This window comes from Cottoperca gobio, chromosome 5 (genome assembly GCF_900634415.1).
Source record: "Cottoperca gobio chromosome 5, fCotGob3.1, whole genome shotgun sequence".
NCBI lineage: Eukaryota > Metazoa > Chordata > Actinopteri > Perciformes > Bovichtidae > Cottoperca > Cottoperca gobio.
This window is the reverse complement of record NC_041359.1, coordinates 7,675,624-7,700,327: the sequence shown is the minus strand read 5'-3', so window position 1 is coordinate 7,700,327 and position 24,704 is coordinate 7,675,624. Positions and strand designations below refer to the sequence as shown.

Below are 24,704 nucleotides of genomic sequence, written 5' to 3'. Positions count from 1 at the left end.
TATTTCCTGTCCCAAATATAGTCACTAATTCAGTGCAGTATGCGAACATTCTTAAGATTCTCCCCTTTGTTTCTAAAGCTGAGTGACCTGGTGCAGCTGGTGAGGGGACGTCTGTCTAATATGCAGCGAGCTGTGCTGTCGGCCCTTATCGTCATTGAGGTCCACGCTAAGGAGGTTGCGGCCAAACTGGTGGAGCTGGAGGTCTCAAGCGTCAATGACTTTGAGTGGATCAGCCAGCTCAGGTTATCTGTTTGTTTTCTTGTTCTGTTTTTACTCTTAAGTTCTGTCACTCCTGACGTTGCAATCCACTGTATACTATCATTCTGCAATACTGTGGCTGCAGAATGAGTTTGATAATGATCTGATACTTTTTGTAGATATTACTGGGCAAAAGATGACTTGTACATCCGCGCAGTGAATGCAGAGTTTTTGTACGGGTATGAGTACCTTGGTAACTCCGGACGTCTGGTCATCACCCCGCTCACTGACAGGTATGTGTTAAGTCTAATGTTGTCTACTCAGTTTTTTTTTCCTGAATGCCATATTTTCTTTTGAATACACCACCTCCCGCCTCTTTCAGATGCTACCTGACCCTAACAGGAGCTCTACACCTGAAGTTTGGAGGCGCTCCTGCAGGTCCAGCAGGGACAGGAAAGACAGAAACCACTAAAGATCTTGGAAAGGCGCTGGCTATCCAGACAGTTGTTTTCAACTGCTCTGATCAGCTGGACTTCATTGCTATGGGCAAGTTTCTCAAAGGACTGGCCAGGTGAGAGGCAGTTACTAATAGAAATACTTAGTGTTTGAGAAACAAATCTTCCATCAATCACATTTATGATTGCATACTTGTCTGTCTTCCTTTTTGCAGCTCTGGTGCCTGGGCATGCTTTGATGAGTTTAATCGTATTGATGTGGAAGTGCTGTCTGTGGTGGCGCAACAGATCACCACTATACAAAAGGCTCAACAGCAAAGGGTGAGAAGCTGATTCACAAAAAATGCACATGCTGGTACACACTGTACTTATCCACAGAGTACTTGAGTTGTACAAGTACTGTGCATAAGTACAGTGAGTATTTCCATTTTGTATGAATATGTGTAAGTAAGTTATCTGTGATATTAGTAAACAGTTCAATATTGTGTATTGCTAATTGCTAATGCTTAATATGCAAGGTTTTCTGCAGAGAATACACCAGTACTTACCAATATAGAAAGTTAAAATAAATGTATTTTAAATTTTTAACTAAATTTTAATAAATTTAAATTTAGTTACGTCAATACATTTGTGGCCAATCTTACTGCAAGTAAAATCTGGACTCAAAGTTTACTTTTAACTGCATATTTTTTTATTATGAAGTTGCAAAATATACTCTATATATATATATATAGTTTTTTTTTTTTATAGGAATAAGACATTTCATTATTTTTGACCAACACTGCATTCTACCCTTAAAGAGGCAGTCGTATGTATCTCTGAGATAATTGTGTGTATGTTGTGCTTTTAGGCCGAGCGGTTTGTATTTGAAGGGACAGAGATCCCTCTTGTCCCTTCTTGCGCTGTATTCATCACTATGAATCCTGGTTACGCTGGACGCACTGAACTGCCTGACAATCTCAAGGTTTGAAATGATAATTTAATTTGAAATGAACTGTATAAAACTGAGGATAAGCAGATGGGGTTCAGCAAAGGAGATCGTTTCTTCTACAGGCACTGTTTCGTCCTGTGGCCATGATGGTACCTGACTATGCTATGATAGCTGAGATCTCCTTGTACTCATTTGGCTTCAGTTATGCAAAAGTCCTTTCCAAGAAGATCACCACCACTTTCAAGCTCTCCTCTGAACAGCTCAGCTCTCAGGTATTGTATGAATTCAGAGGAGATCAGAAGTAGAAGCAGTTTAATCTTCATATACATTTCTATCTACCAAGAAAATACGCTATTTGTCCAGGAAAGTGGGCGTATGTGATAATGATGTTGAAAAAGAAAGTTAAACTCGTGTGCGACAATACTTTTGAAATCTTATTAATTTGACAGCATTAGACTAAATTATTGCCATACAACACATAGTTACACAGGTATCACAAATGGAGATATTGTGTGTGTTTATAAGAATAGCAAAGATGTGAAGATAAACTGACTTTTTACTCTTGTTGATGTGAAGGATCATTATGACTTTGGCATGAGAGCGGTGAAGACTGTGATCTCCGCTGCTGGAAACCTAAAGAGAGAACATCCTGATATGAATGAGGTTAGAAATGTCTCTTTGGTTCATGATGGAAATAAAGTAAAAGAAAATATGATACAAATTTTGAAATACTACGTATCCAATTAATATCTTAATCTTCTGCAAACTCTCCTTCTCCCAGGAGTTGATCTGTCTGCGAGCCATTCAAGATGTCAATGTACCAAAGTTTTTACAGGAAGACCTGAAGCTCTTCAACGGTATTGTGTCCGATCTTTTTCCAAAAACAAAGCAGGAGCCAATCAACTATGGCACACTGGAAGAGTCCATGCGTAATATCTGCACCAAGAAGAACCTCAAAGATGTGGATGGTTAGTGTTGATGGAAGTACAGAAAATATGTTTTCAAAGAGCCATTGTAGGTAACATAAATAAATAAATATGGAGCCACGGAGGGGGTTAGTATTCCTATAAAAAACTATTTTGGAAATTAAAGTTGTACATTTGCGAGAACATTAACATTAAAAAAAGTTGACATTATAAAGTCATAAATTAGCTGGGAACAACGCAGACATGTTTTGAGATTAAATTCACAGTGGTCACCGCCGGTAAACAGGGAATGCCACACACACATGTTAGTGAGGAGGTGCGAGAGTATGGAACATGGCAGTGTCCTCTCATCTGATGATGATGATAATATGCTGATTCTGGGCTAAATCACGATTATTTCCTTTTTGCTAAATTGGATTGCAAAGTATAATTTGATTATGTCATCCACTGCAGACATAATACAAGGCAATCGACGTCATCTGAGGGTGATCCAACCTGGCAGAGTGAAGCGATGTGGTTCCTTGACACAGAATAAATTAGTCATTTTATAATCTCATAGAATATTTAAATATTTGAGTTATTTTAATCTTGCAAAACTCAAATTGTTCATGGAATATTACCCCCCGCCCCTCTCCCGGCTACGTTTTCTTTTCTTTCTTTTTGTTCACCAACAATGGCCCTAACATGCCATTGTTGGTACCTTTTATTTTGGGATGATTAGATGACATTATTGTGGTGATTGCAGGGTATATTTGTAAGTGTATTCAGCTGTATGAGACCACTGTGGTGAGACATGGCCTGATGTTGGTAGGACCCTCTGGATCAGGTAAAACCAAGGTGAGTCTTTTACTTGTCACGATATTATTTACAGTTTTATTCACAGCTCTCCAAAGTTGACAATGATTTTTGTGAGTCTTGTTTTTAAGTAATACTATTACATGCGTTAGTGTTATGAGATACTAGGTGCGGCAATAACAGCTCTGAAGGGCCAGCCCTCTGTGAGCGGTGGTGTGTACGACTCGGTTCAGATATATGTCCTCAACCCCAAGTCTATCACCATGGGACAGCTCTACGGGGAGTATGACTTGCTCACACACGAGTGGTAGGTGATGCATTGTTCCTCATAAACTACAGAACTAAACAAAAAAAGTCAGACTTATACTACACACACACACACACTTTTTTCTCCACCCCTATAGGACAGATGGTATCCTTTCATCTGTTATCCGTGGAGGGGCATCATCCATGGACACTGAGAAGAAGTGGTACATGTTTGATGGGCCAGTGGATGCTGTGTGGATTGAGAACATGAACACTGTGCTGGATGACAACAAAAAGCTGTGCCTTAGCTCTGGGGAAATCATCAAGCTCACTGATGTACGGTGAAGTTTTCACAGCCTTACTTTTTGTCCCTGTGTTTTTGTTACGTCCCATACGGAAGACACAACTGTCTTATGTTTTATAACTTGCTAACACACAATATATGTCAATGTTTAGAGTGGTTGAAGAATTTAAAAATCACCTGGAAGAAAATATGAAAACATCTGTTGCCACACTGCCAAGAAAAATGATCATGCCAAAACCTTTTTCACATGTTCTTAAGTCATACACACTGGAGAGAAAACTATTTAGATCAAACTTAGAAAGCGGATCTCACTTGCCATGTGCACTCAGATGTTTCGTGTTTTCCTCTTGCAGGTGATGACCATGATGTTTGAGGTGCAAGACTTGGCAGTGGCATCTCCAGCCACAGTTTCTCGCTGCGGTATGGTCTATCTGGAGCCCAGTGTTCTGGGCCTTGTCCCTTTTACAGAGTGTTGGCTGAAGCGGGTCCCTGAAGCCCTAGAACCGTTCACAGAGCAGCTCGACTTGCTGTTTACCAGGTTCCTGCAGGTGAGAGGGGAAATATAACTGAGAGACACCGGCAGGAAGTCTCAAAGCTTTTCATTATAGTAGATTATGACATCTTAAACAATGTGCTGCTTTTGTTTACATTTTTCTGTGCTTTTACCCAGGACTCTGTTACATTTGTCCGTACATCAGTAAAGGAGGTCATCACATCTCTGGACAGCAACCTTACCAGTAGTCTGCTTAAACTTATGGACTGCTTCTTCAACCCCTTCAACATTACAAAGGTGAGCGCAGCTTCTCTTCACTTTTTATTTATTTATGGTGAATAGTCAGTGCTTTATGGAAGCTGTACAAGCTACTTTAAAACATAAGGTCTTGAGCTATCTTAAAAACAACAATGTTATTTGAATTAATGTATTATTATAGTCTGTATGGCGAAGTGTGGTGAAACAATACAGAAGATTATCTGCTCCTGAAAAACATTGATTGAGGTTGTTGGGTTGCACCTATTGCATTTCAGTAAATAACGTATCTGCAATCATGCTACCAAATTAGTCAACAGCATTTTCACTGCATTCCAACAACAACATCATGAGTGTAAATAAATGTGCAGGAAGTTACTGATTTCAACTTGAAAAACCCTGTGCTGTGCTTTTGTATATCTGTGAATTTTGTTGATTTCAATCACCTCACCAATCCTTTTATTGTCTTGTAGGACATGAAGCAACCGCCCCAAAAGAAATTGGACCGTCTGAAGGAGCTGATTGAGCCTTGGTTCTTTTTCTCTCTGGTGTGGAGTGTAGGAGCCACGGGAGACGCAGCCAGCTGTAAGCGCTTCAGTACCTGGCTCAAGAAGAAGATGGCAGAGGAAAAGGTCCTATCAGCATCTCTGCTTTAGCATTTCATTACCATAAATAGTTATAATGTGATTTGTATTGACAGCTGGATTATTTCTTGACAGAGGTATATTTTGATTAAAAATGTAAATGTATTTGTCCTTCAGATTCAGTTATGCTTTCCAGAAGAGGCCTTGGTGTACGACTACAGGCTTGATGATGCAGGGATTAGCATGTTTCAGAATGATGATGAAGATGAGGAAAGAAAAGTAAACAGATTATGCATAATCATACAGATTTTTAATGCAACCGATAACATCAGATGAATTTTTGATTTTCACTCAATCATCTTTTTGCCTGTTCTCTAGGTCCAGTGGGTTAGCTGGATGAAACATGCAAAGAGTGTTGTAATCACCCCAGAGACAAATTATGCTGACATCATAGTTCCCACTGCTGACACAATGAGGATATCTTTCCTCATGGATATGCTTTTGACCAATAAGAAACCTGTGAGTACTTTGATTGTCGTTGAGCTTCAATCAAATCCAGTAATAAATGTTTTACATTCAAATGCTTTCATTCCCTTGAAAAGTTACCAATAGACTAGATTTATATTGTCTGTGTGTGTGATCCAGGTGCTCTGTATTGGGCCAACTGGCACAGGAAAGACCCTGACCATGTCGGACAAGCTGCTGAAGAACATGCCCGCTGAATTCATCACACACTTCCTCATGTTCTCTGCCCGCACCTCAGCCAACCAGACTCAAGATTATATTGACAGTAAACTAGACAAAAGGTATAGCCGGCTCTACTATACATTGTCATTCTAACAACACATTATTTAAGATACAACAATATATTTGTGAGCCACCATTTCAATGCGTGTGTCTGTGTGTCAGGCGGAAAGGTGTATTTGGACCTCCAATAGGAAAGCACTTCATCTTGTTCATTGATGACCTAAACATGCCCATGTTGGAGACCTATGGTGCTCAGCCTCCGATTGAACTGCTGAGGCAGTGGATGGACCATGGAGGGTGGTATGACAGGAAACAGATAGGTGAGATACTGGATACTGGAGACCTTTTCCCACCCTGTTGTTCCCTTAAGCTTTTGATATTCAATATTTAATCTTTATTGTCCAATTGCACTAAAAGTACATTGCTCTAGAGCAGAGGTCACTAACAGGTGGACCGCGGTCCGAGTCCGGACCCAGACACCGACCTATCCGGACCCGGACCTATAATCAATAAATTATTAAGGGATTTTCAATTTTGACGGGGCGCTTCTATTTTAACCGGCGCAGCTTTTCTCGTTTTTACGGCACTGGTTTAGCGGCTCAGGAAACTCACAGACCAATTACATGCGAGTTAAGACATCCCACGTGATGCTACTCACCCAATCAAATGTGTGCATTCCAACCGGCAAACATTGCGACTCTGAATACAGACAGGCGAGAGGCGAGAGGCGCGTGACAGACGGAAAGACGAGTTAGCGATACAGAGAGAGAAGACGGAGAAAGGGAGAGAAACACTGACGAAGAGACGAGTGAGCGGCAGACAGGGAGAGAAGAATAACTACTCATGGCGCTCTCCAAGAAGAGAGAAGTCAACAGAACCTTCAACCCAGAATGGACTCATTCATGTTCATCCTTCCCACTGGAGCACAACACCAGCGTCTCATATGCTCAGAGACCGTGGTGCTCATTAACAGTGGTGATGTGAAACGACACTATGAGGACAAAGCACAACGTTTTTGACCAAACATACCCACTCAAGTCTGAACTGAGGGCACAGAAAATAAGCACTCAGAGCCCAATATGATTTTGATTTGTGACAAAATAAGGCAAATAGGCCACCTGTGAGCATCATCAGCCACAGAGAACAGTTTAACCCAGGATGTGCTAGCCTGGACATGTGCATCTGTATAGTTCAATGTTAAGTGACAATAAATATTGTCTAAATGTTTTTAAATGGTACTTTCTTTATTAGATTTGACAGTCAGTTGTTGATGACGTACAGACGTTGATACAGCTACTAGGCTACTTCAATATATCTCACTAATTCATAACGCAAGTTAGACATTATGATGCTCCGGACCTTTGCTCGCGGAAATTTTCTCTAACTAGACCTCTTAGAATTTTAGTTGAATACCCCTGCTTTAGAGTGTTTCTTCATGCCTAAAATATTAATTATCTGTCAGGCGTAAGCCAGATATGCACACATCTGTCTGTTTTTCCGCAGCTATTCTTGCATACTACTAGACCCATATGTTTTGTGCTCATTTATCACAGTATGCTCAAGGAACTCTTGTGGTTTCAGTGATTTGGAATCTTTGAAAAACCTATTTTATTAACTGTTTTATTTTGTCTGCTTAGTCCTCACTTCTGTTAACTGGCTGGTAGTAATCAACAACTGCTTCAGTAACAAAAGTCATTTTCCAATAATCACCTGGGCTAAAACAAGCCTTATCTAGTCTGTTGCAGGCCATATTTTGGTCTTTGTTGTGGCAAAAAAAAAACTGACATCCATATAAAAGTTTGGTTGGATTGAGCTTCTCTATTGTTGTCCTGTCCTTTCTCAACAGGGACATTCAAGCACATAGTGGACATCAATTTTGCGTGTGCCATGGGACCCCCAGGTGGAGGCCGGAACCCCATCACCCAGCGCTTCACACGCCACTTCAACTTCCTGTCCTTCACTGAACTGGATGACGCCAGCAAGAAAACGATTTTCTCCACCATTCTGGGCAGTTGGATGGGTAAGCCGGGTCTGCTAATGTTTTTGAACGGGTGTTGCAGGGCAGTGAATACTTACATTAGCTTGTGAAAAAGAAAAAACACTGATATAACTGAATCTTTGTTCTCTTTCAGATGGAAATATGAGTAAAAGGGAACCAGGCAGTAAGTCAGGGACAAAGAGAAAGGAATTAGATTAAGTAATGTAATTTAATACTCAGCCTCAGTTAGTACAGCTTGTATGATATAAGACGATACAGAACAAATGTCTGACTAATTATCATTTTAAGTCATTTTATTCATAGAGCATATTTAAAAACAACACATGTGGATTTAAGCTTGTGGAAGTGTCTTCTGATAAAGTTTTCAATTTAATTTAAATAATGTTATCTCTTCTATACTGCAATTGTCTTTATCAGGACCTGTGGCAGCAATCCAGCCGCTCAATGAGTCTCTTGTAGACGCTACAATCCGAGTCTACTCCACCATTACCTCCCAGCTCCTCCCAACTCCAGCCAAGTCCCATTACACTTTTAACCTCAGAGACCTGTCCAAAGTCTTCCAGGGCATCCTCATGGCTGAGGCAGGAATGATAGAGGTAGATCCAACCATATCAATTTCATTTGACATAATAACATTATGAAATATGTTGTTGGAATATCCTTTCAGGTTTTTGTCACTTGATCCATTAAGTACTTACAAATTAAATTTTCTTTGAAGCAACTAGTATCAGCAGTGGGTTGTATGGTTTAGGCAACACATATCATGAGTGCTCATAAAAACCTAGAACAATCATAAATGAAGAAGTTTGAACAAAAGAGAAATGTCAGAAGGATTGAAAGTACGTCTTAAAACAGCCCGTATAAAAGTAGTGTTACTTTGGTTATTTTAGGACAAATTGCAGCTGCTGCAGCTGTGGTACCACGAAAGCTGTCGGGTTTTCCAAGACCGCCTGGTGTGTGCTGAGGACAGGGACTGGTTCAACAGGCTCCTGAAGGAGCACATTCAGGGCTTTGACTGCAGCTTTGAAGAGGCTGTGCCCTGCCAACCTATTTTGTATGGAGACTTTATGATTCTTGGAGCTGACCACAAAGTCTACACACTCATCGAAGACAAGGAGAAGGTGAGTGGTGCCAACCAGTGCTGGAAATATTTTAACTCTTGTGCATCCCTTTTAGGAAGTTGTCCTGATGTAAAAAACTACTATAAAATGATTTATTAATATTATTTTCCACTTTCACCAACTTCAGTCCTGATCCCCTGAACCCTTTAATTGCCAGATGTTAACATCACTGCCACTGTTGTTATGAAGAAGAAAAACATTTAATTATTGTCTGTATACTAAACGCTAGGAGATCACATTCTGGGATATGCCAATGATTGACAACAACATTGATGAGTTTTAATTTTTTGTGTAGTTTCAGATCTGTTATTTTCCACTCTACAGCATAAGTGAGTGACTGTATACTTTACCAAAATGTTTGATTTTCCCCCCCCTACACTGTATCATTTAGTTGGAGAAGGTGATGGAGGAATACATGGAAGACTACAACCAGATCAGCACTACCAAGATGAAGCTGGTGCTCTTTATGGATGCCATTGAGCATGTGTGCCGTATAAGCCGCATCCTGCGCCAGCCTCTGGGCAATGCCCTGCTGCTCGGAGTGGGTGGGAGCGGGCGGCAGTCACTCACTAAGCTGGCATCACATTTGTGAGATTCCCACACTTTGTACAACTCCCATGCCAACAGACTGAATACAACTTTTGTGAAACAGAAGATTTCTTTAAAAAAAATCTGCTTTCTAAAAGGATCACGCTGCTGCTTTGGTTTGTTTTATGTACTATTGTGTTACTGCTGACCTTTTTCTAAAGCATATACACATTTTTGGATTAATGTCCTACTTTATGCTCTGATAGATACAGTAATAACAATCAACATTCAGTTGCATTATTTATTGATTATTGAGTAATAGTTCAGGTACAAGCAGGTGCTCTTTAAGAAAGAAATCTTCTGAGATTGATGCAACCATAAGTATTCATCATTTATTGTTAATGTGCTAAAGCATGTAGGAACGCCAGTATGATCCTTTACATATCTTGTGGCCCAGTCCTCATAGTACGTTTGTCCACATTCAGGTCAGAATATGAATGTTTCCAGATTGAGCTGTCAAAGAACTACGGGCAGACAGAGTGGAGAGAAGATATTAAAAGCATCATGCTGAAGGCCGGCCTTCAGAACCAGCACATCACCTTCCTCTTTGTGGACACACAGGTAAAACATAGTCTGTGCTGCAGTATACTGCATGTGTGCAGTAGTTTAAAATCCCTGTCACATATACTGTACTGTACTTTGTGCTAGGAATGCTGTTGTACTGTTGGCACTTGTTTTAAGTCAATTTAATTAAGAGCATAAACAAAAATGCAACATGTTTAACATTTTAATTTGATTTAAATGATCTAAAGTATGTAATGCATCAAGTACTGTATCTCTGTACTCTCTCGATGACAATGCAGCATTTGACTCATTAGTGCATTTGTGTTAATCTCCCAGATTAAGAGTGAGTCGTTCCTGGAGGATATCAACAACATTTTGAACTCTGGGGATGTTCCCAACCTGTATGCATCAGACGAGCAGGAGCGCATCCTGGCAGCCATGAAGCCAGTGGTGCTCGACCTGGGCCAGCAGCCGACTAAACCCAACCTTATGGCTGCCTACATCAGGAGGGTTCGCAGCAACATCCACACTGTACTCTGCATGAGGTTAGTGATTGTACACATGTTTCGATGGTGAGGATAAATTTCATCTTTGTTCTTCTTTCTCCCCTATTCAATCTTTTCCCTATTCAATTATTTTTCCTCTGCAGTCCTATCGGCGAGGTGTTTCGTGCACGACTGAGGCAATTTCCCTCCCTGGTGACATGTTGCACCATAGACTGGTTCAGTGCCTGGCCAGAGGAGGCTCTGCAGGCTGTGGCAACATCGTTTCTTAATGAGCTGCCTGAGCTGGAAGCCAGCCCCACAGCCATGAGGGGACTGGTGAGGATGCTGTGTGTGTGTGTGTGTGTGTGTGTGTGTGTGTGTGTGTGTGTGTGTGTGTGTGTGTGTGTGTGAGAGTGTGTGTGTGTGTGAGAGTGGGCTTTAAGATAGTAAGTACTATACATAGAAAAATATCTATAATTGAAATAACAATACATAGAAACTAACTTAACCTCATCTTAATACAAAATGTGTCAACAAGCTAAATGTTATGTAATATAGAATCTCTGTACAGTATATTGAGGTTTATGATTTTATATTTCTGTTTCATTGGCTGATGTTTGTGAGCCTGTATGTCAGGATTTGTGTTGTGATGTTTTTGTCTTATCTCTTATGATAAGAGAAAATAAGATAAGCGCATGTGGGTCACAAGTTGGTCGTCTTGAAACTTGCTTGAGAAAGTAAATCAAATGTATGCAGCTAAACCAGGAGCGACCAACACACCGCAGATTAACTGCCATTTAATAATGATACAGGATCATTTTGGTTTAAACTCAACCACCGTCTCAAACATTTCTCATGTAATATCTGAGAAAATATGACAGTTTGAATAATGTAGGTGAGATAATGTACTTCAACAAAGGCTGTGAGCCCCGATTCCTACCCAGTTAGATCGTGACAGTGCACTGAAAAATAACAATATGATGATGATATATGTGCTGTATATTCATGAATTTATGATTGGCCACAAGAAAACAAAGATATTGGTTAAATGATTTGGAAAGATCCAATGAGAAAATGGTTCAGAATATAGGGAAATGCATTGTTTGGTATGGAAATAACTCCTTAGTGTATACTCATAATAAATAAAACTGTCTATAGAGCAATACTAGGTGTGTGTGACGATTGCTGGGGCAAGGTAGCCTCTCTGATTACACTTCTGCTACACATTCATTTGAATATGTTGAGAAATCTGAGAGGTTTTCTCTTCATTTCCCTGCAACAATAATATAATGATTCAAGCAAGTCTCTGAAAATGTATTTTTGTACCTTTAGTCACACTGGCTTCTTGAAAAGAAAAGGAAAAACATAAAAAAGATACAAAAATGTCTTTTTATTAAACACAGTCTCTCCCTAATTGATTCACTTCTCCAGACATTGATGTGTGTGGAGATCCACCAGATGGTAGCCAGGAAGTGTAAACAGTTCCTGGCCGAGCTTTCTCGACACAACTATGTTACACCCAAGAGCTACCTGGAGCTTCTCAAAATCTTCTCAGACCTCACTGGACGCAAGAAGCAAGAACTATGCAGTGCTCGTCAGCGCATGAAGACAGGCCTGGACAAGGCAAGGCACTGAACTGGAAAGGTTAAAAACAATAATAGATATTACATTTGTGTTCATTTGCTTAATTACCTGACTACCTGCTGTTCTGCGATCCTGTAGCTCCTTAGCACAGCAGAGGATGTGAGCAAGATGCAGGAGGAGCTGGGGACGATGAGACCTCTTTTGGAGGAGGCCGCTAAGGACACTGAAGTCACTATGGAGACCATCAAAGTAAGGAAAACTAAGATACAGAAAGTCAGCAATATTGGAACCAAACCGAAGCTGATGTTTTTATTTTATAGTGTTTGTTCCATATATGTACATGAGCTGTGTTTTTGGAAAACTTAGCAACTTATAGCTTTTGAACCATATAAGTCTGATTCATACACTATGTTGCCAGAAAGACACTGTGGTTGCAGAGGAGACCCGGAAGTCAGTGCAAGCAGAGGAAGCCAAGGCTTCAGAGAAAGCCCATTTTGCAGGAGCCATCGCAGCAGACGCCCAGAGAGACTTGGACGAGGCTCTGCCAGCCCTTGATGCTGCTCTCGCCAGCCTCGAATCCCTCAACAAAAATGATGTCACTGAGGTGATTGGCTGAAGATATTCTTCAAATATATATATACTGTATCGTTAGTTTATGTGTAGAAAATAACCTTTTGTTTCACAGGTGCGAGCCATGCAGCGACCTCCCCACGGAGTGAAGCTGGTTATTGAGGCGGTGTGCATTATGAGGGGCATCAAACCCAAAAGGGTACCTGGAGAGAAGCCAGGCACCAAGATCGACGACTACTGGGAACCTGGTAAGGGTCTGCTACAAGACCCTGGCAAGTTCCTGGAGAGCCTCTTCAAGTATGATAAGGTAGAGCTCATATATAGTATGTATAGCATACAGAACATGATTATTGTCTCTTTCAGATTTAGTTTTAGCCTCTAAAGTTCTCTAAATTGCAGTGTTTGCTGATTTGGTAATTTCTTGTTTGGGAGATGTTTTAATTTTCTGCTAACAATAATTTCTGCAGGAAAACATCCCAGATAGCGTGATCAATTTAGTCCAGCCATACATAGATAATGAAGAATTCCAGCCAGCCAACATTGCCAAAGTTTCCAAAGCCTGTACCTCCATTTGCCAGTGGGTACGGGCCATGCATATATATCACTTTGTGGCCAAGGGTGTGGAACCTAAAAGGGTAAGAATTGAAATCCGCATTTGAGCCATTTGGTTAATCAATGACATCTCTGTACTTTTCAAATAAGAGTCATCTTAATATTAAAATTGTAAACATTTGCACAGCAAGCTCTCCAGGAGGCCCAGGAGGATTTAGCGGCTACCCAGCACATCCTAGATGATGCCAACGAAAAGCTGGCAGCGGTGGAAGGCGGCATTGCCACTTTGCAGGCCAAGTATCAGGCCTGTCTGGCTAAGAAAGATGAGCTGGACAACAAGTATCAGCTGTGTGAGGCCCGCCTCGTCCGAGCAGACAAGGTCAGAAGGAGGGATAAAATAAGATAACACTTCTCTGATACCCAGGGGAGGATTCAACATTACAGCCGCACAAGAAACAGACCTGAGGTGGTTAGAAACAGGATACAGATTTGTAGAAAAAAACTTCTACATATAAATACAAAGTTTGAAAAAATAAATAAAGTTAGATATGTATAATATATAGCTTTTGAACCATGAGTATACATAGTATAAATATACAGTATATACTATATATTTATACACATATATACAGAGATAAAGATTTACTGCATTTCTTCTCATTTTCATTCAATTTCAACATATTTAACTTTAATATTGGTAGTTGTATCATGATGATGCGTTGATCTTCACCAGCTTATCGGCGGACTGGCAGATGAGAAGGTGCGTTGGAAGGAAACGGTGCAACATCTGGATTACATGGTCAATAATCTGTCAGGCGATGTGCTTCTATCTGCTGGATACCTCGCATACCTGGGACCCTTCACTGTAAGTGGGTTGTCAGTCAGTGTGAATACACATTAAAAAGTTGCATTACCCAATGTATATATATAGAATATAATATAATATACTGGTGGAAAGTTGCCAACTTAAAAACAAGTTGTGTTATTCCAGAATGTAACATATCACAATCATTAAGGCTGAACATAATTGTTAGATATTATTAAAGGTATTAGTATCATAATAGTAATTTTTAGTAAGTTAGCCATAGTGTGTCTGCTCCTGTTCCTAATCAGTGCAGCACTATTGCATGATTTGCATTAAGGGGCATTGTTTTTGTGTTTAGGGAGAGTACAGGGCAGCGATGGCAGCAGAGTGGCTGCATTGTTTCAAAGAGCTAAATGTTCCACACACTGACGAACCCAACCTGATCAACACCCTCGGGGATCCAGTCAAGATCCGGTCCTGGCAGGTCAGAACCAACATTTAAATTGTTGACAGTCAGACCATCAGACTGACTCAGTTTCTTTTGTGTGCTTTTAGACTTAACTTTTAATTGTCATTTACCTTTGTCATCAAACTTTGTAATTTCTATGTGCATAGATATCAGGTTTGCCCAAGGATAACCTTTCAGTGGAGAATGGTGTGATCGCCCAGTACTCTCTGCGCTGGGCTTTATTCATTGATCCTCAGGGACAAGCCAACACGTGGATTAAAAACATGGTGAGGACTCTTATCTGTGTGCTAATCCAATCATAACTGCAGAGGGTGCCAGTGAGACCAAAAGACATGAAAAGTACATGTATAGTTTGTAATGATACTTTATGTTCCAGCATCAACAGTTGACACAGCAGAGTATCCAGTGCAGATGTCCGATATATTGTTTAAACTAGGTTCAGTACATACATGAGCACCTACTTTGGCTGAGAATTGGGTATATTTTTTGGGGTGCAACAAGTGCTTCTGCTTCTTGTTGTCACTCAGGAGCAGGACAATGGATTGGAGGTCATGAAGCTAAGTGACCGGGACTTCCTCCGCAGTCTGGAGAACGCTATTCGCTTTGGTAAACCCTGCCTCTTGGAGAATATAGGAGAGGAGTTAGATCCTGCTCTGGAACCTGTCTTGTTGCAACAGGTGAATACACACACACACACACACACACACACACACACACACACACACACACACACACACACACACACACACACACAAATCCCTTGTACTGTATGGCAGTATTATGCAAATATATACCGTACAGCGTACACTGTCCTGCTTAACTCACATTTTTGGCCATTTAGACATTTAAGCAGCAAGGCAGCACCGTGCTGAAGCTGGGGGATTCAGTCATCCCTTACCACGAAGGCTTCAAGATGTACATCACCACCAAGCTGCCGAACCCTCACTACTCCCCAGAAGTCGCCACCAAAGTCACCCTCATTAACTTCACCCTGTCACCCAGGTAACACATGTTTTAAACACATAAAGGCAAAATTCAGTTTTAAAAAATGTGATGTTATTTTTGTAGATTTGCCATAAATTATTAATATAATCACATTTTACTCAGCTCCTTCAATGCTGAGATCTGACAGAACATTTTCTTTTCCTAAGTGCAAAGCAAGTCATAGTAAGCTATTGTTTGAGAGCAATGATAATGCAAGTTTGTGTAATTTGTATTAGGTTTGAAAAAGTCGGTCTGTCAGTCTCAGTACGTCAAATGTTGGTAAATACTTTGTTTGTGTAAATGTGTGTTTTGTGTGTTTCCAGCGGTCTAGAGGACCAGTTGCTAGGCCAAGTAGTGGCTGAGGAACGTCCAGACCTGGAGGAGGCTAAGAACCAGCTGATCATCAGCAACGCCAAGATGAAACAGGAGCTAAAAGAAATTGAGGATGAAATCCTGTTCCGACTCAGCTCCACAGAGGGAAACCCCGTCGACAATGAGGAGCTCATCCAAGTGTTGGGAGCTTCCAAGATCAAAGCTGGAGAGATCAAGGTAAGATAGTGGGAGAGCTAATATCTCTAATATCATACATAACAGGAAGTTCTTAAATAAGTAGCTTAGAAGGGTTTTTTTCTCCCTGCAAAACCTCATATATAATACAATGGCAATGTGCCATCAAACTCATATGCTACTGGATTTTCTACTAACGCGAGCTGGTTTTACTGGCAGGCCAAAGTGATGGTGGCAGAGCAGACAGAGCAGGACATTGATGGCACCCGTCTGGAGTACGTGCCGGTGGCTGTGCGCACACAGATCCTCTTCTTCTGTGTGTCAGATCTGTCCAGTGTTGACCCCATGTACCAGTACTCACTCGAGTGGTTCCTTGGCATCTTCATGGCTGGCATTGCCAACTCAGAGAGAGCAGGTAGAAATCAATTCCACAGTAACTATTAAACACTGAATTATGTCTATGAAGATCATGACAACTGGTTTAAGTCATTGAAACAGATGAAGAATGATATTTTCTGCTTCCACTGATTTTCTCCTTGAAATGTTTTTCATAGACACAGTGGAGAAGAGAATCGCCAACATCAATGAATTTTTCACCTTCAGCCTGTACAGCAATGTGTGCCGCAGCTTGTTTGAGAAGCACAAACTTATGTTCGCCTTTCTCCTCTGCACTCGCATCATGATGAATGAGAACAAAATTAATATGGTGAGAAACGGGGGAGTTTGCAGTCTCCCTCCCCTCTTTAATTTCCTGTGGGAACTCATACAAATACAGAAGTTGAGTTAATCCAAGTACATTTGATGAATCTGCTTCGTCTCTCTTTGGCAGGCTGAGTGGCGCTACCTGTTATCTGGAGGGATGCCCGTGCAAGAGCTGACCAATCCAGCTGTGAGTTGGCTGTCGGAGCGTGCCTGGCAGGACATCCTGGGCCTCAGCGCTCTGGACAACTTCAGCAAACTGGCAGAGAGCTTCACTGAACATCTGCAGAGTTTCAAAAACATTTTTGACAGCAACCAGCCTCACAGGCACGCACAGATAACCACTATGTTAACAAATGCACACTTGTTTCCTTCATTTGTACTGTAGAGAAGCTGTCATTATCTAATAAGGTGTGCATGTGTTTGCCTATAGGGACCCTCTCCCAGGAGAGTGGGACACAGAGTTGGACTCATTCCAGAAGCTGTTGGTCCTACGCTCTCTGAGGGCTGACTGTCTGGTTCAAGGCCTGCAGGACTTTGTCTCAGCTCAGCTGGGACAACGTTTCATAGAGCCCCAGGTACAGTTACTCTCCTTCCTCTTAAAGGGATAGTACGGATAAGTTGTATGAGGTATCTGACTTATGAGGTATAAAACTTATAGTCAGTGTATAGAGAAGCAGACAGGGGGTTTACGGCACGGAAGCAAAGCAATGTACTGCTGTAGGCAGGGGCATCAGCTAAATGTATTTTAGTCACCTAAAAATAGGCCCATCACAAGAAAATCAGTTTACGTATACGCTACATTTAGAATATTTTCACCACTTTACCTTGCCATCAGACAGAAGCCGTTATATCCGTCTATAATCTCTTCAAAGCCACCACACTCCATTGACATCGCAGAACATGGAAGTTGCTGATCTACCGCTAGTTCAGATTCACCAACGTTACACATTAACACAAACTAACTAACCGGCAAGGAAAAGCAGTGAAAATATAAAACATATAGTGTACACATAAGCTGATATAAATTCTTTAGGTGGGCCTATTTTAAATATGTTTTGCTGACAGCCTCTTTTGTCCAAATTGGATGTGTTCCGAGCACCATCTACTGTAGGACAAGAACCTCATACAGCCCCACGTCAAACTATCCAAACTCCCCAAACTCCCCCTTTGATGTTATTGTGTATGTACTGACACAAAGTTAGTCTTATCTATGTGACAGTGGCTTAGAAGTGTGGTAATATAATATAGTAATACAGTAACATGGCAATACTGTTTCCATTTGTTTTGGCTGGATCTACAGCAGTGCAAACATTGCTTATGTTTGGAGTACGAAATGAACTGCACTAACTTCAGCTGAAAATGATATCCGGTTGTTTGCTCTACAGTACGCAGCAGCACTATTAATGGCTTGTTACTCTTTTGCTTAATTTTTCCTCAGACATCAGACCTGTCCGTGGTCTTCAAAGAGTCGTCCCTCTCCACTCCTCTCATCTTTGTTCTGTCCCCTGGCACTGACCCCGCTGCTGACCTTTACAAGTTTGCTGATGTCATGCAGTTCTCCAAGAAAATGAGTGCCATCTCTCTAGGCCAGGGCCAGGTCAGGGCTGGGGGTGCCTGGGAACTCTCTCTCTCTCTCTGTCACCTCTCTGTCACCTCTCTATACACTCTTACTGACCCTTGGGAGCGGTACTGTAAAACACTTTCTGAAAGAACCAGGCCATTCTCATGTGTCTTGTTAAGAATGGCCACCTATGTGCTAATTGTTTTCTCTATTTATGGCCATAGGCTCAATTCCAGGACACCGTAAATTAGTTCAAAGAATAACCATGTGTAGGTTTTAGGATAAATGCAGACTCATCCTCCAAACACATGAAACTGGCCAAACATTTCTCCCAGCAGCAAACTACCCCTGTGGCTGTTCAACAGGTGTTAGGTGTTTATCACATTACTTGCAATTATGTGAGTTAATATGCTGGCTCATGCTGTTACATCACTCTGTCCTCAATTTCTGTCGACATTGAACTTGGGGCTCCTCAGCCTTTCTGAAAAACTCTGAGAATGTCAAACTGGTTGTAGATTCCCTATGTTTACTCTTTAAATAGGGATCAAACTTACAGGAAACATAGATGTTTTTTCTCAAATGAAATCCTCTGCATATGGCACAACCTTTGTTGTTGTCTTCACATCTGCCTTTTCTTCTGCTGTTGTTTGTGTGATTCAGGGCCCCTGGGCTGAGATCCTGATGCACGCTGCTATGGAAAGAGGTCATTGGGTCTTCTTCCAGAACTGTCACCTGGCGCCCAGCTGGATGCCTGCCCTGGAGAGACTCATTGAAAACATCAACCCAGTAAAGGTCAGAACATTATGCATACACATAATGTGTGCACTATTGTAGTATTGTATCTTAGACAAGCCTTTCATTTACTTTGCCAGGGTTGATTATTCCTTTCATTGCATGTCCCACAACTTCCAAACAGGTGCACAAGGACTTTCGTCTGTGGCTCACAAGTCTTCCTAGCAACAAGTTCCCAGTGTCCATTCTCCAAAATGGGTCAAAGATGACCATTGAGCCTCCCAGGGGAATCAAGGCCAATCTACAGAAAACCTACCTGAGGCTCACCAATGATTTCATCTCGTCTTCCACAAAGGTCTGCATCGTCTACAGACACTTTCTGAGTCTGTTCCTGCTTATTATATTTACCACCTCGTACCTTTGGATAAGAACTGTCTTTTTGGATCAGTTCAAACTTGTAGTATCTAGTAGTATCTCTTCTATTACCTTATTCCTCTCCACTCCTCTCCTCCCCAGGCAACACACCTCAAGTCTTTGCTCCTGTCTCTCTGTCTCTTCCATGGAATTTCTCTGGAGCGAAGGAAGTTTGGCCCATTGGGCTTTAACATTCCCTACGAGTTCACTGATGGAGACCTGAACATCTGCATCAGCCAGCTCAAAATGTTTCTAGACGAGTACCAGGACGTCCCGTACAAGGTGAGGGAAAGTAGACTTCTGCCTGTATTTAACAACCTGTTAGAACAACAATAGCTCCAAAGCCACATCATTTGCAATCATTCTGTGTGTGTGTGTGTGTGTGTGTGTTTGAGAGTGTTCATCTGTCTGTCTACCCTTCTTGTCCTCCACCTGTCCAGGTGCTAAAATATACTGCAGGGGAGATCAATTATGGCGGCCGTGTGACAGATGACTGGGACAGACGATGTCTGCTCAATGTGCTGGAGGATTTCTACTGTCCCGCTGTGCTCATTGACGATCACTTCTACTCTTCGTCTGGAGTCTACCGACAGATAGACACCAATCTGGAGATCAAGGTCAGATAAACGCAGGAGCAATACAACGATTGTGATAAGAGTAGTGCATTAGACTTTACATTTGTCTGCATCAGTTCGTATGCTCCAAAACTGCATAATAGATACTTATTTTAATTTATAAATAAAATGTGTATTATCTTTTCACATTTATTATAACATCATCATTTTGTGACAGGCCTGAGCTTTATAAAATAGTTAACAGACAATATATTGCTGTAATTAAATTAGTACAATAAGATAAAAAACAAGAAAATAACAAATGAACAAATTAAATAAAACAAGAGACAAAGAAATAAAAAGATAAGTAGGGTGGGGGGATTGTGATGATGCACACAATATTTTTAACATTAAAGGGTCAATTCTCAAAGTCTGAAACAAAAGGGTGACACCACCCTTTTAAAACACAGCAACACTGACATGTGTGCAACAATGTTCTAATAAGACCGACTTTAACTGAATGAAACGTGCTGGACCACAGGTTGTGGATAATATGGGTCAAAGCACATCAGTGTTCAAACTGCTTACTATAAAACTAATTGACCTGTTGTCATGGCAATTTTGACTCTAGGGTTACTTGGCATACATCCGTGGTTTGCCCATCAATGATACACCTGAGATATTTGGTCTCCATGACAACGCCAACATCAGCTTTGCCCAGAACGAGACCTTCGCCCTGTTGGGAGCCGTGGTTCGTCTCCAGCCTCGAGCTGCATCTGCTGGGGGCAAAACTCTGGAGGAGGTACAGATACCCGTTGATTTGATTTCCTTTCCTCTTATATTTTTAGTAGTCCTTGCATCATATTATAGTATGCACACTAACTCGACGCAGATTAAAAGGTGCGGGATAATAGAAAACGTCATCATCTTTCTCCATCTCTGCATGTGTCTAAATGCCTCTACGACACGGCTGAGACATGTTTCATTGGTGACGTGCCTCTTCATGTACCGTAGATAGTAGAGGAGATAGTGGAAGGCATCGCTGAAAAGATTCCTCGACCATTCAGTGTTCAGGAGGTGATGGAGAAGTACCCGGTCCTCTACGAAGAGTCCATGAACACAGTTCTCATCCAGGAGGTCATCAGGTAACATTTGGCTGATAACATCACAAACCACACTGCAGGTCATAATTCATAATAACACACGTCACTCTGCTCTGTTGCTGTACACTCATGATCAGGTGTTGATGTGACGGCATTTTCAGATTTCTTTTAACTTGTTATTGTAAAAACAATAAATTCTCGGATCCCTATTTGAATCAATGTGAATCTGAAAGTAGGTGTCATGTCCTGTGTATTTGAGACTTGGACGACTCCCAAGTACTCATGTAAGCAAGTGAAGCTGTCCTTTATTTTTTTATGTTAATACCAACATTATTTAAATATATTTATACACAATATTCATCCAGCAGGAGAACAAATGTCTACAGTTTGGTGAGGTCATCCTTTGAAATCAGAGAAAGAAACTGAGAGCATCTTTGACAATGTTTAGCTCAACGCATGCAGCTCGGTCACGTGCCTCAGAATAGTTCAGTGCTTCTTCCCAATGTAAATGTAAAGTTGTTTCACTTTAAAGGTGGAAAAAACAGTAATTAAATGTGTAACCGGTAATGTAATATCTCTGTTTAAGTCCAGTAGCTGAAATTGTACCCTTCAATAGTCACAGCCAGTAATTATAATCATCATACCGTAGTAATAACAGCTGTTATTTACTCAGTTATGTGTGAGCCGCTGGAGCTTGTGATGTCAGTAACTTGTGCAGAGAGAGTTTGGGAAGCCAGAAATCTCTGAACCTGGCACTGAATTTGCAGAGTCATTGGTATTAGTCAACAGTTGTTTCAGCCTCCCACAAATATTTTATGTTTCTTTTTATACTATGGGAAGTAAAAGCTTTTCTATTTGTTATCCTTCAAATGTTGTTGTCTTAATGTTATAAACAAGGTCTTTGGTAGTTAGCATTTATTTTTGTTAGTTTGTGTCTGTGAACGCATTTTTATCAGGTTTTGTCTACAGCTTGTCCTCAGAGTAATCAAGACATTTATTTTACTTTCAGGAACTCCATCGGGAATGTTTGGCGGTTACTTATATATAGTAATTATATAATATAATAGCAGTATTAGTGATCACATTTAAGTTGTATCAGGCTGTAACAACAGGTTGAAAAGCAATTTCACAACTACTATTTATTTTACAGTTTGACTTTCTCTTATGACTTATCATTGTTGATGTATTTGTCTGATACTAGGATACATAACTGCCTGAGTAGTACTGAATCAGCTATTGCCAGTTTAATTCATGAGTACTTTGTTAATTGGTCCTTGTAACTTTTGTCTTTCAGATATAACAAGCTGCTGGCGGTCATCTCTCAGAGTCTCGGTGATATTGTGAAGGCTCTAAAGGGTTTAGTGGTGATGTCATCAGAACTGGAGCTTATGGCCAGCAGCCTGTTCAACAACGTGGTGCCCGATATGTGGAAAGCCAAGGCAAGACACGCATACACACACATACACACACACACACACACACAGATGGCATGTTACAACCACTGGAAAACATTATGTATAGCATAACATGCTGAAGTCAACATGATTTTTAAGGTAATGCATATCCAGAATGTCAGTACATAATACTGCAATGCGCCTTGAACTGAACATATATCATGACTTCCATCTGCATGTATGCAGTTGGGGATGACACTTGGACATTTGGGAGGGATTTCAGTGTACAGATGAACTTTGGCTGACATGTCTGTCCTTCTCTAATATTTCCAGGCTATGCTTCCTAAGAATACATATAAAGGTCTTTGACTGGCCATGTGTCTATCTCCCTCCAGGCCTACCCCTCTCTGAAGCCTCTGGCATCCTGGGTGTCAGACCTACTTCAGAGGATCAATTTCATGCAGAGATGGATCTATAATGGCATTCCACCTGTGTTCTGGATTAGCGGCTTCTTTTTCCCTCAGGCTTTTCTCACCGGAACCCTCCAGAATTACGCCCGTCGCTCTGGCACCTCCATCGACACAATTGGATTTGACTTTGAGGTCAGACAGTAAGATGTTTGTCTGACAGTCTGTGCTGTTGCAACTGTTTGCATCACTATCTTAATCATACTAATTTCAGGTATAGCAGTACATATTTACCACTTTAAATGGACTGTGTATGAATATCAACATATATGGTCCATTTGTATTAGCATTTCTTTCAAGATTTATTTCTTTGGTTTACACTGACTATAACGGCCGTGTATTAGGGCCATATCTTGGTTAAAATAAAAAGATTACCGAGCTGGAAGTAGTACTCTCAACATCTCAGATTAAGGTTGTAAATTTACGAGAAAAAAACATTTATCTGAGATTATAGAGTTATACCTACCTACAATGTCCCTAATACGCTGTCGTCGTAGACTATTGTTACAGACCCTGCTCAAAGGCTGCATCAAAGATGTTTAAAAGTAATAAATAGACAGATTTATTTACAACAATTTGGAGTCCAGGGGTCGTCACACTATCACCTAGTCTCTTCTTCATCTCTTTTGTAATTCCTTCTCCCTCAGGTAATAGTGAAGTCAGCGTCAGAGATAACAGAGAAACCAAACGCAGGCTGCTACATTCAAGGTCTATTCCTGGAGGGGGCTCGCTGGGATAATGAGGCCAGTCAAATCACAGACTCCAGGCCAAAGGAGCTCTACACAGAAATGGCCCTCATCTGGCTAATCCCAAAACCCAACCGCAAACCTCCAACCTCTGGGGTCTACGTCTGCCCCATCTACAAGACCCTCACACGTGCTGGTTAGTGCACACAGTATCATCTATACCACAACTAATACTATTTGTAAGATTAGATAGCGTTCAGCTAACAAGTTGTTTATTTAGAGATTTATGAAGTTCATCTTTTTAGTCAAGGAAATGGATTCAGTGATTCATTTTTGCTCGGTGTAGTTTTTCAGTGTGACGAGGTGTTGGGCTGCTCACTCCAGTGTTTGTGTGCATCTCCTACTTGGTGGTTTTATTACTCACCCAAAATAGACTCCAGTTAGTGTCTTGTTTCACGAAGTGTCTGAAAGTGCAACTCTGTATTTTCCACCCTCAGCACATAGCCAACACCTTGTGCTGTCATTTCAGACTGCTCAGAAACACCTAACTCAGATGGATGGAAAAATACAAACAATTTAAATGTCTGCATGTCGCTGAAACGGCTTTGTGTGCTTTTGTAGGGACTTTGTCTACAACCGGTCATTCCACCAACTATGTGATGGCGGTGGAGCTGCCTACAGATCATAGTCAGAAACACTGGATCAAACGGGGAGTCGCCCTCATCTGTGCACTGGATTACTAAATACACACACACACTTTTTCATGCACAAGAAGAAAAAAAGATCCCTCAGTCTTTAAACTGTGTTGTTTTACAGCCCGCAACAATGATGATTGCAGTTGTGGCCGCTAACAATACAATCAAAATCACAGACTTTGTACCTTATGTCACTGAAAATGAGCTCACAAACTATCTGTGTAATAAACTGTTCTTCACAATGCCAAATCAGTGTAATATCGTTATGTAAGAATATTTACTTTGATAGAATCA

The 24,704-nt window shown here is 41.0% G+C and overlaps 1 protein-coding gene across 1 annotated transcript in view; it reads left to right on the top strand.

Annotated features, from left to right (window-relative positions):
- dnah1 (dynein, axonemal, heavy chain 1) overlaps positions 1-24,650 on the top strand; it is a 35,088-nt gene extending 10,438 nt beyond the window's left edge. Inside the window, exons 27-79 of the mRNA XM_029431231.1 lie at positions 79-242; positions 378-491; positions 581-769; positions 869-974; positions 1,504-1,617; positions 1,707-1,856; positions 2,161-2,247; positions 2,366-2,552; positions 3,256-3,347; positions 3,458-3,612; positions 3,710-3,887; positions 4,209-4,403; positions 4,526-4,645; positions 5,077-5,235; positions 5,365-5,466; positions 5,566-5,706; positions 5,833-5,993; positions 6,097-6,254; positions 7,781-7,954; positions 8,067-8,096; positions 8,351-8,529; positions 8,824-9,054; positions 9,446-9,642; positions 10,068-10,203; positions 10,483-10,691; positions 10,796-10,967; positions 12,063-12,254; positions 12,354-12,464; positions 12,634-12,819; positions 12,901-13,092; positions 13,253-13,420; positions 13,525-13,716; positions 14,071-14,202; positions 14,501-14,626; positions 14,758-14,877; positions 15,139-15,288; positions 15,453-15,613; positions 15,919-16,144; positions 16,322-16,517; positions 16,657-16,808; positions 16,932-17,128; positions 17,235-17,379; positions 18,243-18,401; positions 19,026-19,157; positions 19,282-19,452; positions 19,614-19,793; positions 19,952-20,128; positions 20,697-20,867; positions 21,080-21,210; positions 22,463-22,607; positions 22,958-23,164; positions 23,677-23,911; positions 24,337-24,650. Coding sequence (XP_029287091.1) covers positions 79-242; positions 378-491; positions 581-769; positions 869-974; positions 1,504-1,617; positions 1,707-1,856; positions 2,161-2,247; positions 2,366-2,552; positions 3,256-3,347; positions 3,458-3,612; positions 3,710-3,887; positions 4,209-4,403; positions 4,526-4,645; positions 5,077-5,235; positions 5,365-5,466; positions 5,566-5,706; positions 5,833-5,993; positions 6,097-6,254; positions 7,781-7,954; positions 8,067-8,096; positions 8,351-8,529; positions 8,824-9,054; positions 9,446-9,642; positions 10,068-10,203; positions 10,483-10,691; positions 10,796-10,967; positions 12,063-12,254; positions 12,354-12,464; positions 12,634-12,819; positions 12,901-13,092; positions 13,253-13,420; positions 13,525-13,716; positions 14,071-14,202; positions 14,501-14,626; positions 14,758-14,877; positions 15,139-15,288; positions 15,453-15,613; positions 15,919-16,144; positions 16,322-16,517; positions 16,657-16,808; positions 16,932-17,128; positions 17,235-17,379; positions 18,243-18,401; positions 19,026-19,157; positions 19,282-19,452; positions 19,614-19,793; positions 19,952-20,128; positions 20,697-20,867; positions 21,080-21,210; positions 22,463-22,607; positions 22,958-23,164; positions 23,677-23,911; positions 24,337-24,458 — 8,376 coding nt within the window. The 3' untranslated portion in view covers positions 24,459-24,650. The remainder of the gene's footprint in view (positions 1-78; positions 243-377; positions 492-580; positions 770-868; positions 975-1,503; positions 1,618-1,706; positions 1,857-2,160; positions 2,248-2,365; positions 2,553-3,255; positions 3,348-3,457; positions 3,613-3,709; positions 3,888-4,208; positions 4,404-4,525; positions 4,646-5,076; positions 5,236-5,364; positions 5,467-5,565; positions 5,707-5,832; positions 5,994-6,096; positions 6,255-7,780; positions 7,955-8,066; positions 8,097-8,350; positions 8,530-8,823; positions 9,055-9,445; positions 9,643-10,067; positions 10,204-10,482; positions 10,692-10,795; positions 10,968-12,062; positions 12,255-12,353; positions 12,465-12,633; positions 12,820-12,900; positions 13,093-13,252; positions 13,421-13,524; positions 13,717-14,070; positions 14,203-14,500; positions 14,627-14,757; positions 14,878-15,138; positions 15,289-15,452; positions 15,614-15,918; positions 16,145-16,321; positions 16,518-16,656; positions 16,809-16,931; positions 17,129-17,234; positions 17,380-18,242; positions 18,402-19,025; positions 19,158-19,281; positions 19,453-19,613; positions 19,794-19,951; positions 20,129-20,696; positions 20,868-21,079; positions 21,211-22,462; positions 22,608-22,957; positions 23,165-23,676; positions 23,912-24,336) is intronic.
- Positions 24,651-24,704: the final 54 nt, after the last annotated feature.